At 44.5% G+C, this 13,747-nt stretch overlaps 1 protein-coding gene across 1 annotated transcript; it reads right to left on the reverse strand.

Moving 5' to 3' along the window:
- Positions 1-1,096: 1,096 nt before the first annotated feature.
- On the reverse strand, positions 1,097-12,705 carry SBSPON (somatomedin B and thrombospondin type 1 domain containing). The gene is made up of 5 exons (XM_074882866.1): positions 12,449-12,705; positions 3,640-3,834; positions 2,981-3,071; positions 1,971-2,147; positions 1,097-1,282 (listed from the first exon to the last, which is right to left on the reverse strand). Exons 1-5 carry the CDS (start codon positions 12,663-12,665, stop codon positions 1,165-1,167), a joined length of 798 nt encoding a protein of 265 aa, XP_074738967.1. The 5' UTR covers positions 12,666-12,705; the 3' UTR covers positions 1,097-1,164.
- Positions 12,706-13,747: the final 1,042 nt, after the last annotated feature.

The following is a 13,747-nucleotide window of genomic DNA, read 5'->3' on the forward strand; positions in this document are numbered from 1 at the left end:
TGCTTTCTGTTTTGGGGGCCTTCTTGCATTAAGGTAAAGTGGTAAAGTACAGTTACAAAAGTTTGTTTCTTATTGTGGACAGGACCTCAGCCAGATCACCTTCTTCATTCTTGCCACCAGACGCTACGGTTTCTTCTTGCAGCTGCTAGAAACAGCAGCAAGCAGTAGTCTTTAGGTTCCACAGAGATGCTGCATGTCTTAACAGTAAATTTTCTCAACCTTAAGGCATAATTTCTTTTTAGCAAACGTTGTGAATTTCAGGATCTTGATAAAATACAGGCTTTGTCCTTCAGCAAGGAATGCTAGAGCAGCTATAAGCTAACAACTCAAAAAGTCATAGCAGCTATCTGACAAGTGAGGAAATGCAGTATGGAGCCTCTTTAATGCTGTAACAATAATTCAAGGTAAGTAATAGGTAACAAAACAAGGATTTGAGCTACCTGCATAGCAGTCTTGCCAGTGCTGTAATACTGCAGGTTTCTATGTTAATCATTGTATATGAGCTGTTTTAACTAGTAATAAGTAATCTTATGTTAGGCAAGGCTTTAGTCACAAAGTCTTGTTTAGGTTTGTCTGCCATAAAGTTCACACTGTGTATTAGCGACATGAAATTCTGAGCAAGACTGCTTCTTTAACAGTGCTGACCCGTCACGTCTTTATGAGGGTGGCTGAACGTGAAAGCTGCAATGTAGAGGAAGAGTACTGATCCACTTGTAGTATAAACAACTGTCTAGATGATATTGGGAAGGAACAAAGGATCTAAACAAATCTGATTGTAGCTCTCAAACTTTCATTTTTATTCACGCTTGCTAATTCAGTGATGACAGTAACTATTCTCAGACTTGAGAATGTTTGGCTGGCTCACTACTGAGTAGGAGCAGTGCCTGCAGACAGGACTGTGGCCAGTAAAGAACTTCAGGAAAAGCAGCTACTACAGTTAGAAACATTAGCTCTTTAATTACAAAATAGAAACATGGAAACATGCTTCTAGTGCTCTAATACAAAGACCAGTCTTAGCATTTTGTATTAAGGCAGAGAGAGTTTCCCGAAATGCTTCTTCCAAAGTTCTGACTCCTTTAAAGTTTGTTTAGGCTCCAGAAAATGCAGCAGAAAGATGTAGTTTTCTTGGCATTGGTGTTATTTTTCTTAATATTTTTTAAACTTTTATGTAAAAATAAAGCTATGCACTAGGGGACATGAACAGTGCTCCAGTTGCCGAATCTTCTTCCAGGTTCCTTGGCACTGAGAGTTGCCAACTGCTTCCCAGTGTAAGATTTTACTTCTGAAATGTGACAGTAAATGAGGAATTAAAACACTGAAAACTGTATTTCGTGTTACTAGGTTGTGTTGTATAACATGTCAGAAGACTACATTTGCTTAGTAATATAAGACTTTAATTAGCTCATCTAGCTCTTAAAATGCTTTCTGGAGCAGGCACTATATTCCTAAGTATACAGGGTGGTGGACTGAGTAGCTGGTTGTACAGGAATTAAGTAGTATGCATATTAATAAATGTATGTAAATAGATCAAATAAAATTCTGTTCTGAATATTAAATGTCTATTTTCAAAATTACTATTCTAGAAACCAGGTGTATAGGTTTGAGAGGAGTACCGATCCACCACTGTTAAACCTGAAATCAGATTTGGTTTATGGCAGGAAATACCATTTTTAAGTAAAAGTGCCCATAGCTGTAAAAAGACCTCTTGCACTACAGAAGTTGCATCATCCCTTCACAATAGTAAATAAAGTATTCAAAGCACTGACAATTAAAATTATTTTCCAATTTTATCTAGGTTTTAAAAGCAATTTCTGTGAGAACTGAAAGGGTAAATCTGAGCTCTACAACTGATATGAGCTGTTTCATTTTTTAGGTATAATGAATGCAGCTTTTAATGAGACCTTGAGAAGTCATAACTTCTGTACTGGGTTTTGCTACAGAAGAGACAGCAGAAAAATGGCTTTCTTTACCCATCTGCATTATGGCCATCTCCAGAACACCGATGTGTGTCAGTATTCATAGCTGGAGGCTGGCAAGCTACACAGACGGTATGTCCTTCTCGTAGGTACTGCATCCATCGAGCGTACGGCCGATTCTCCAAAGCACAGTGGTGTGAAAGTGATTCTGTTTTAAATTCCACACAGTATCTGCTCAGAAGGAAAAGTACTAAATTAGTTATGATAGATGAAGCACAAGCTAGGTACACGCTTCAGATGTGCTTACATATCATACAGGAGGTTAGTGCAAGTTAGGCATCGTCATTGCTAACCAGTCTGTTTCTGACCCTAACCTAATTAATGGATTCTTAAAAACATCAAGCAAACTACTTTTCATTCCATGCCCCAGTCTGGTGCTTTATGTATAATCTCACTTTCTGGTTGTGTTCTGTATTCTTAAGTTACGTTGAAAAACAGATCTCAGTAACCCATATTTTTTCTTCTATGCTGCTAAAACAGAAAATGGAAAAGAGGCTTTAAGGATATCGATGGGCTTTATTTATTCTTCTGGGGGAAGTAGCATGGAACAAAGCATTATGAGCATTACAGACCCAGTAATAGCCTAATTTAAATTTCATAACCATCTCTACTGGTAACCAAACGAAATTTTTTACTGCTTGTGTCAATTAATTTTAAAAACAGTCTCTTGAGACTGATCACATTCAGCCCATTTTGTTTGTTCAGAGGCCTATGTCTGATTTCTCAGACTTACACTTACGGATACATTCAGCTTTGGTTTAACATTATTTGCTGTTTGCTTTCAAAAGCAGCTATCTTCAGATTTGCCATAATCCTAATGTCTAATTTCGGACAATTAGCAAGTAATAAAAAATATCTAGAACATGCAGATGAACTGCAGGAGAGAAAAACAGTACAAGCTATAGCTTATTGTTTAATTATTGCAAATTTAATTACATTTTTCTCTGTAGCCAACTATTTTCTATAGAACAAGATGACGCACATGCATATGATAAATAGATTACCCAGCTGCTTCTTTGTCTGAAGGCTCGAGAGAAGATGCTGCTCGTCGTTTTCTTTCTTTACTGTATTCAGAGGTAGTTATGAAAGCAGGGACTGAGGAAGAAAACAGTTACAGTAAGGCATCAAGTCACAATTGTTTCATATTTCAATTACTGTAACAGTGGGTGAATGAATCAGGAGCTTGTGGATGGTGATGCTGGCTGACTACTGGAAAAGTGGTAAAATGTTGGCAACATCAGACCTCAAACCTACAGCTAAGCTCTCTCCTTATTCAGAAGAAATATATCCAGAAATGCCTGCCATCTAGTCTGTGAGGAAATAGGATGTACTGGAATCCTACAAGGAGCTCTGTTTCCTGTGTCGTACTGAATTTGTGTTCTAACTTTACACAGAGATCATTTGATAATTACTGAGGGGCTTAAATCAAGAAACTGAAGGAATGCATGCAGCTTTGTTACTTGATAGAAATTAAGAAAAGCCTGAGTAGGAAAAAACCAAAAGAACAGAATCAAGAGCAATATGACAGTAGAAAGTAAGGTTTTAAATCGTATTTTTAACCAGCTAGCTGCAGATAGATGCTTTTTTTCTGTTCACTGACATCAGTAAAATTTATGAAGGCCCTGACGGGCACAATGTACAGACAAATCAAAAGAGAGAATACCATGTTCGTGGCCGCAGTCCTCTCCCTGGTAAGTCAGGTATTCCAGGCAGCCAGCCTTCTCCTCTAGAGCAGGGCAAGCTTCCCCACCATTTTTAGGTTCCTGTTGTACATAGCGCCTACGTATCCGCAGATTGGGTTGACATTGTTCTGCACAGCCACTCCAATGGCTCCACTCCCCCACAATGCATGGAAGAGCTGCAAAGTAGTATTAAAATATTACTACTAGTCAAGACTTCTGTTTTATCCTAATTGCTCTCAAAAGCTTGAGTAATGAGACAGTGTCTGGGTTTTTCTTTCTTATGTACTTTTATTTATAAGGTTTTAAATGCTCTTCTAGGGGTTTGCATCTTCAAATTTAACATTCAAACCTGCCTGCAGTGCTTGGCTCCCTATTCCCTCCCTTGACCAGAAACAAACAGCTCCTCATGGAAACCCTTCACTACAGCTGTGGGGTTCTTCTGTCACCTCTTCTGAAGCATACAGTTTTAGCCCCGAAGGAGACCAGCTCATGGATTATCTAGACCAGTGAGAGATCTGACCTACCTTGGCAGTTCCTACACCACCAAATATTGTTTAAAGGCTGGAACATAAAGTATCAGAATCCAGGAAGCCTGTCAGCCCTCTTGTTGTGGTTTGAGCTCAAAGGGCAACTGAGCACCATGCAGCCATTCACTCCCCCCTTCCACCCCAGCGCTGGGAAGGAGAAAATAGAGCAAAAGGTTCAGGAATCAAGATAAGGACAGAGAGGGATGATTCACCCACTACAGTCATGGGCAAAAGACAGACTCATTAGGGGAAGAAAAAAGAACATAAATTTAATACAGACACTAACAACAACCACACTTAACAGACAGAGTAGGACCATGAGAAGCATTACCACATCTTAAAAACACCTTACCCCCACCCCTCCCTTCTTTCCGGGCTCAGCTTTGCTCCTGATATCGCTACCTCCTACCCCCCAGCAGTGCAGGGAGCAGGGAATGTGGGTTACAGTCAGTCCCGCCGCTTCTTTCTCCTCAGGGGGTGGAACTTGCATTCTTTCCCTGGACCAGCGTGGTTCCCCTCTCACAGGACACAGTCCTCCAGAAACTCTTTCCAACATGAGTCCCTCCCATGGGTTGCAGTGTTTCCCATGCTGCTCCAGCGTGGGTCACCCCCGCATGTTGCAATCCTCCTAGTGCTGAACTACAACAGCGGGGGCTCCTTCTTCCCACAGTGTCCCAGCCTTCTTTGGGCACAGTCACCTGCTCCAGTGTGGAGTCCTCCACAGGCTGCAGGTCAGCATCTGCTCCACCGTAGACCTCCATGGGTGACCAGGGGGTCGGCCCTGCTTTCTCACCACAGGCTGCAGGGTGGGTGGGGGCTCTGCACCAGCGCACCTCCCCTGCTCCCTCCTCCTTTCTTCCACTGACCTCAGTGTTTGCATAGGAGTTCTCCTCACAGCCCCTCCTCACAACTCCAACTCATTCTCCCAGGTTCCCATTCTTAAATCCGCTATCACAGAAGCACAGCCACCATCACTAATTGGCCTGGCCTTGGCACAGAGGTGGGTCTGACTTGGAGACGGGGGAGCTTCGAGAAGCTTCTCACAGGGGGCCATCGCTGTAGCCCCTCCCCCACTACCAAAAACCCCCATCACACACACAAACCCAGCACACCTCTTGATTCCCCTCTGATTTCTAACCCCTCTTCCTCAACACTGAAATAAGTTCTGCTCCCACAGCTTTATTGCCCTGTTTTAACACAAGGTGTCCTGTTCCACAGCCCTCGCTGCAAAGACAATTTTTGGTGATAATTTTGGTTTCGGTATAATTTTGGTAATTTTCAGAACAATGCAGGGATGTGTGTGGAGTTCTGTTTCTGTGTATGTATAGCTACTGATATTGATAGAGCTGTACAACAATGCAGATGTTTAAACGTACTAAATAAAATGTGTAAAAATGTGATTTTAAGGCCCTCTTTTGCTCATTCCCAACTACAGAATAGTCCACTGGATATTTTAATTTTAGTTCTCACGGATCACAAACTTCCTCTGAACTTGACCAAAACATTATGGGGAAAGTGTCATTATTTTGAAAGTAAACTTTGAATCATAAGAGACTGCATTTTCCTCAAACAGAGCATCAATATAGTACAGGTACCATACACTTGTACCTTTTGTCTCTCCTAACGCAGCCTAACAGTCAGAGGTACAAACTTCTCTCTGTACAAAGAACTTCTCTCTTCATCTGTTAAATTCACATATATTAGGTGAAGGACTCAGATGAAGAAAAATGCTTTGTTTTGTATTCTGTGGTATTTTTCTGGCAATTGTTCAAACCTTTAGTCCAGTTTATGGCCTCTGATGCCTTTTTGCTTAAATAACATTCAGGTTCTTTAGAAAAAAACTAAATCATTATATTATGTAGAGAATGAGTCCTTATTTCATGTTTGTCACTTTTTGTAACCTTTCCAGGAGAGATGTAAATGATTGATAGACTAAGCATCAATTAGTTTCGGTACTGTCTTGAAACTCAGAAATGCTCAGATCTATCATTTGTTATCCACTAGCCATTTCCTTCCTTATTTTATTCTCTGCAGTGCATCTAATAATGATGGCATGCACGGTCCTTGTAGTTCTCATTTATATTAAGCATGATATGCATTTTTCCAATCTATAATTCTCCCTTCTCTTGCATTTCTCATTCATATTCTGGCAAGACAGTAGCTCTGTGTCAACCTTGCTAATGTAAGCATGGAAATATGTCGGATATCTTCCAGGTGGATGCAAATAATCTACTCTGGAAGAAAAGGTTTTGCAGCCTGATTCTCAGAATACAGAAACAGGTGACGGACACATTATTCCTGAGTAAGAAGCTACATAACACACAAGTCTTCACTTCATTTGTCCATTAACACAGTACACAACAGTAAAAAGGATGCAACCATTTCACATATTTCCATGAAACTGAATTTTGCTTAGCCTCATCTCCAGGAAAAACAAACCCCAGGTTTTGAAAACTGTGTGGCCTTACAATTTCACTTGTAGCAGTCAAAATGAATACTATCAGCTCTTCAAAACTGTATTGAGCACTGTCTCCTGAGGGGCTGGATGAGGATGATCTCTGTGTGCTTACTGATGGAACAAAGTTGGAAGCTCCTTCCAACAAGGAACTTCAAGTCTACACAGCCTTGGCAGGCAGAGCAGTGAAAGAACAAGAAAAATGTCTCACACGTGGGCATCCATCAAGAGAAAGAATCCTCTAAGGATAAGCAGTCATTTCCCTACACAAGTAGTCCTCAACCCGTGGCCTATGAGGACATTTAATCTGACCAGTGGTCCATTCCCAGTAGCCTCTTTTCCTGGAGGACACCTGGTAGGTGCTTCAGGTCGGTCAGCCGCATTCCCCAGGGCTGCTTCCCCTCTCATCAGTGCATGTGTCCAGAGGGAATGTCCTCTGCCTAGACACCAGCGGCAGCACCAGCTTTCCCGTGTGTGCACGGTGTGCTGCTGGGCAAGCAGGGCACGGACGTGTCTGCAGCTTTCATTAACAGTGAAATGAGACAAGCAATCAAAACACTGCAGTACTGTGTACTAGTCCATGCTGCTTTCCCTACTATCATTAGCTGCTTTTTGTCCTCTGATGGGCTTGCTTTTTCAATAAAGTTATAACTAATGTCATGTAATTGAAATACTAGTACATAATGTCTTATAAAACACTGAAGGTACCTATGTTAATATTAGAGTTTCTTACTGATATGGAAATTCCCCAATTATTCAAAGACTTGTTTTCATTGCACATTGCAAAGAGGCTTAAAATTATTTTCCATGTAGTGTGAATCACATTCTACTTTGCTTTTCCACTCCTTTATAAAGGCAGGTCTTCAACATGATACTTAGAGAATGCTACAAAACATACATTGTAATCAATGATTGGGCTATCTTAAATTGGTTCTGAATTGGTTTGGGTCATGCCTCTCATGATCTAGTTAAATGAATCTTTTTCCATTCCCATGTACACTGTTTCCCACTAGCTTGTAATAGAACATATCACATGGTTTTGATCTTTTTTTTTTTAATATATATTTCCTGATTACAATTTAAATCCCCAAGAAGCTTTACAGCTTAACCACTAGTTACGTACTTGTATCAGTGTTGCAGGAAAGTGATGGGACCAAATTGGTCTTTCAGAAAAACATTTTATGCCCTCTGGGATTCTGCCAGTACAAGACATTGGAAAGGAGTAACCTGTGATAACCTCTTTGGTGTTTGTGACTCTTCTCATAAGACACAGAAATTGCTGGGTTTGCTCTGTCACTACATCTCTAATTTCTTGGAGCACTGGAGACATCATAAAGCAGATAAAACCTCTGACAGAGGCTACCCAGCAGATGTCCTTACTGCACTATTAAAATTCCCCTCCTTTCCTCTGACTGTGCACCTGTTCTGACCAAACTTGTCCACTTCTGAGTGGCCCGACAGCGCCAGGCGTAGGAGTGGTGGAGGATGCTGCATCCCACACCCTAAGGAACTCCACTGAAACAGAACCACAGAGGAGCCCTGGGCACTGGGCCACCAGTTTTCCATCCTGCTTAACCATTAGCATTCTCTGGCAGTTTCTGCTACTCACTGATAAACACCTTCCCAGACAGCTCCTGGGTATGATTTGTAGAACAGCACTGGAAAACAACATGGAAAAAGCATATGGCTCCCTTTGCCACATGCAGATATCGGACACTGCACCACCAGGCACTGCCCTCAGACACATCTAGGTACCCCAAGGCACATGACACAATCTCTGTGACTGTGAAGGCACCACTCTAACATGTTGCAGCACAACCCTTAGACATTTATTTATTCAAGCATTTTGAACTAGAAAAAAGGAAAACCAGTGATAGTAAAAATGTCTTAGACCTCGCCATGGGATAGCCAGGACAAGTGCTAAATGTAGTATGGACAGCACAGTCTTTGTCACCTAGCTGCAGGGCCAGAAATCAGTCCTTGGCCCCACTTTATTAAATAATACAAGCATAGACTTCAATGCCTGGTCACACATCTTAGTGATACCTGGAGCACTAAGGACAGTAAGTGTCATCTAGCAGAGTTTCCTTACCTGTTGAGACTCTTCCAAGCTGGCTGTATGCATGACCTGCAGAAGTATGAATTTCCACAGAATTTAAATCCCCTATTAGCACCTTGATATGAAGATAACATCAGGTCTAACACCACATTTTCCACACAGAAAACTCTCCAAGGGACTGCGTAGCTGCATAACAAATTAAGTGATGACTTCACATCTTACTGGAATTAAACCAATCTGACAGTTAAATATTGGTTGTCTGCAGCAATACATGGCAATTTTATGGTCATCAAGATTTAGAACAAGAAGTATGAATTGCCTCAGTCATGTGGAATAATAAGAATATTGGGTTGCTAGAATGGAATTTAGCCAGTGGGATAATAAGGTCGCTCTTGCAGTCAGTACCCAGCAACTATTAAGGGACAGTGCATCAGTTTTTTGCCTCACTGGAAAGATGTCAAATTCCCCAGCATGACAGAGAATGTGTCCCAGAGCTGACATAAAAGGAATGGTGCCATCTCTTGAAATACAAAAAGAAGCATCAGGGATCCATAGCTATATATTTATGCTCTCTCTCTGTTACTACTGGTCCAGATTGGTTAACACAACAATGGTAGATGATGATTCATTGAAACAATGGGAAGGATGCAAGTCGAAGGAGCCTGAAGGACAGGATTTGTGCTCAGGGACCTACCAAATGTGGAAGCTAATGAGACACTTGGAAGTTCAAAAATATACAGAAAAATGACATTGCTTATCCTACGAAACACAGCCTGAGTGGTCAGGACTTTTTTTTTTTCCATTTACAGCACAGTGAATCATAGATTTTTTTCTGAGTCACACTAATTTTTTCCCATCTCTGGAAAAAGAGGATTACAGTATCTTCACTGAATCACTGCACAATGTATGTTGTAATGTATAAGGATCTGCAGATTTTCTCAGAGTAACCACTTCCATTCAAATGACAAGGTCATTCCTTTTTCAGGCTTTCTCATTGTACTGTAGTTTATATTTGAAATGCTCTCCATGAACAAAAATACTCTTTCTTCATTGTTAGAAGTATAAGGAAATTTATTTTAAAAGACCTGTAAGGAAATTTATTTTAAAACCATTAGACCTAGGTTCAGCAGCCCATGGACTTCTGCTGAGCCATCTATTGATAAAGTACCAGACCTACTATGATTTTTAGGCAGGACAGAATTTAACCATGGTGTTGGCAGCTTTAGGATGCCCCTCCTTTCAGTGGTTTCTATTATTTCGGAGCACTGTTTTTGTATTATTCCTAACACATTTCTTGATTACACATACTTGAGGCACTTTACACTTTCCCCAAATACTTTGCTCTGTTAAATACTTGCAAAAGGATGAAATGTCATTTCAGCAGGTGCTGAAATCATGAGTGGTGAACAGGCTGACAAACAAGCTGTAGCACGTGAACCATTGGTCACCCTTCTGCACATTTATGTTTTAAATTTTTGAACTCTACATTCAAAACAGTATTTCAGAGCGAACTATGACAATAAACACCCTCGGTGTCCTGAAACACATGGACAGAATTTAGAAACACTCAATGGTGAGACCTCAACATCCAACAGGAACAAAAATGACTTTAAAATTTCTGGCCATACTTGGTTAAGTTGATACAAACTCCCACCGGAACTACTTGGAATTTCTGCTTATACAAAACATAACTGACTGGCTGCTTGCAATAGAAAGTAGGTATGATCATTTGCCTTTAAAAGAATGACTTCTTGTGATCGGTTTTGTATTTTTCGGATGTATGAGTTCTAGGGCCACCTCAACAGGCTGCCAAAATCCTGTCCTCCCATGCTACGCCCATGAAAAATGTCTTCCTCCCTTTGCTTGCACTAGCATTGGTGCTCACACATTCAGGCAGCAAGGCAGTGTAGGAAGTCAAACCAGCCAGAAACAGGCAATACAGAAAACAGAAATAGGGTTTAGCTCCCTGAACCGGGCCACCAGAGACTGTCAAATTCCAGCTCTGGTACAGGGGAGAGAGAGAGACACTTCACTGAGACTCCATCTTCCTGCCTGGATCTAGAGTACCCACTGTCCATGCAGGGTACAGGGCAGAGACAGCACAAACATATCATGCCTTTCGAGGCAACCACCACTGAGCTTGAGACAAAAAATACCATCTTGATAACAATAAGGAAGGCATCATCAGGTGCCAGAAGTCATGTTAAGAAAAGTGTCTAAGCTAGAACTTTTCAAGCACAAGTTTGAGCTTCTCTTTGAAGAGTATAGAAATTTTTATCAGATTACAACTCCATTTTAATGTTAACACTATGCACCTTTATCAGCTCTCTCCTGTTATACTTGAATATTAAAAATCATTTCATGTACTGAAAAGACACAATACACTGTGACTATACGACAAGCAAGCATCTTGTCAGTTCTACCCCTACTGATTTTCCTGAACAAAAGATCAACATATAAAAAAATGTTAATTTTAAAGATGCCACCTTCTGTCAGACCTCGTGCTGCATGTTTTTTTCCCTTCTGTTATTCTGCACAGATTATTTAGTGATCAGAGAACAGACTGTGTTTCCTCTGGATACCTGGAGTCAGAGTGCTACTCTGCTGAGTCTTTCTGTGCAGCTTAACATCACCTAGGACAGGTCTACAGCATCCAACAGTTGTACTCCCCTTTCCCCAACCAGGCAAGCGCAAGCTAACTTGGGTCCCAAAGATATGTGGCTATGTCAGCACGGTGCTGAGCCTGCTAAATACACCCTAATTAGCAGGACTGCGCAGCGGAGACTCATGACTGGCATGCGTCCAGCCAGCTGGGAAGAGACAGTAGGCTGTCTGAGCACGAGTGCTGCACCTGTAAAGCCAGGGTTTTGTCCCTCTTTGCAGGCAGAGGGAGGGAGGACAAATCGTCAAGACTGCGAAGGGTGGAAATATCACGGAAAGCGGGTGTGTAAATGCCTACAAGGCTGCTAGATCCAGTTTGATAGAACTGGGCCACTTTCCCCTCCTTGCCACTGCTGCCCTGGGAGCCAGGCCTTCCCCGGCCACCTGGCAGAGGACCCTCTCACTCATTCCCCTATGCTCATTTTGAAGTCCTTGCCATCACAGTGGATCCTTGATGATTCCTGCCCATACAAATGAGGGCAAAACCTCAACATGGGGATTTCCCCAATTATTTAATTGATATTTGTTTGGCAAGACCTGAGGAATGAGCTCAGACACACAGATGGTGCTAAATGAATCTCCCTGTTGTCTCTGTAATCCTACATTCCCACTGTAATCGATGTGTATTTGGGATGAGTGTGAGTGAAAACTAAGTAACATAACAATTTAGGGGGAAAATATCTTCAGCCTGGCAGACCCCAGGCACTGTTCTACAGCTGATCCAGAAACCTTGCAAACATCTAGTGTGGGAAAAGTCTCTCTTCCCATTTCTGTGCCTGCTGCTACACTCACACCGCCCTGCCTGGTCCCTGCTCATGCCCTCGCCCTGAGGCTGCTGGTACCGGGGAGGCTTTTGGCCTTGCAGAGCCCCCTCACAGCCGAGGCCCTTACCGCACGCCCCTTCTCCAAAGCCCAGGAAACCCTCCAGCCCGCAAAGCACCGGCAGGCAACCAGCCAACTCTACCTGGAGACCGGGACGAGGGGCCCGGGGGGCCCCGCTCCGCCTGCCCCCCACCCACGCCCCTCCCTGTGGGCTCGCCCCGAGCTGCGGCCAGCCCCCCGGCCCGGGGAGGGTCGGACGCACCTACCCGGGCACGCCTGGCCGTGGTCGTGGCAGCAGTCCCCGGCTCGCCGGCATCCTCCGTCGCAGTAGCAGGTCCCGTAGCCCCCTCCCTCCCTCCATCCCTCGCCGACACAGGCGGCGTCCCGGCCCTCGCAGCACTTTCCCGAGCAGCTCCCGCCGGCCCCGCTCCCGGCCCACAGCAGCCCCAGCCACAGCGCTCCCGACAGCGCCGCGCCGCCCATCACCGTGCCGCCCCGACGTGAGGATCCCGCCACCGCGACGCGCTCCGGCCGCCACCGGCACCCGGCGGAGCGGGGCGGGCTCGGCGGCGGGCAGGGACCGGGGGCGGGCGGGGGGGCGGCCGTCGCGGTCCTGCCCGGCCCTGCCCAGCCCTCCCTGCCCGGCCCGGCCGCGCCGGCCGCCCCCGCTCCCTGCCCCGAGCGCCCCCGGGCAGCGGCAAAGCTGCCGCGGCAAAGCCTCGGGGCGCGGCGGGAGCGGGAGGTGGGGAGGGTGCGTGTCCCCGGGGGAGTCCTGCACGGCGGTGTCCCGCACGGGGCTGTTTCCCGCAGGATCCGCGGGGCAGGGACCCACCCAGTGACGTCCCACACGGTGATGTTTTGTATAAAGAAGTCCTGCACGTAAGTGACCTACACAGCCGCATCTCACACGGGGATGGATGTCCCACACAGCGATGTCCCTCACAGCAGTGTCCCACACAGGGATGTCCCACACAGCAGTGTCACACACAGCAGTGTCCCACACAGCGATGACCCTCACAGTAATGTCCTGTACAGGGATGTTCTGCACTGCCACGTCCCACACAGCCGTGTCCCACACAGCAGTGTCCCACACAGGGGTGACCTGCAATGTCCCCCACAGCAGTGCCTCCCACAGTGATGTCCCTCACAGCAACGTCCCAAGTGGTGATGACCCTCACAGCAATGTCCCACACAGTGAAGTCCCTCCCACACCACCATGTCCTGCACAGTGGTGGCCCTCACAGGACTGATCTGCATGGCAATGTCCCACCCAGCAGTGCCCTGCACAACAGTGGCCCACTCAGCTGTCCCAGAGCGTCCCCATCCACCTCCACACAGCCCAGCGGGTGGGGATGGCCTGGGGCCACCAGACATGGTTTATTGGTACAGGTGCTTTCTCATTTCAGGGCACATCCTACAAAGCCAAGAGCATTTGCTTCTGTTATGTTTTCCATTTTCTTTCTTCTTTCTTTTTTCGTTTTTTTGAAGGTCTGTTTCCAGAACAAACAAAAGAAACTGTACTTGCAAGTGCACAAGGAAAGCAGGATGGATCCCTGACTAACCTC

Source organism: Strix uralensis, chromosome 1, assembly GCF_047716275.1.
Source record: "Strix uralensis isolate ZFMK-TIS-50842 chromosome 1, bStrUra1, whole genome shotgun sequence".
Taxonomy (NCBI): Eukaryota; Metazoa; Chordata; class Aves; order Strigiformes; family Strigidae; genus Strix; species Strix uralensis.

Bases quoted from the DNA above. Each gene is read 5' to 3' on its own strand.
- SBSPON (XM_074882866.1), bottom strand. From the start codon at position 12,665: ATGGGCGGCGCGGCGCTGTCGGGAGCGCTGTGGCTGGGGCTGCTGTGG. The intron at 3,835-12,448 runs GTAGGTGCGTCC...ACTACTTTGCAG, and splicing joins CCACGGCCAGGCGTGCCCGG to CTCTTCCATGCATTGTGGGG. The intron at 3,072-3,639 runs GTATTCTCTCTT...TTTCTTCCTCAG, and splicing joins GGACTGCGGCCACGAACATG to TCCCTGCTTTCATAACTACC.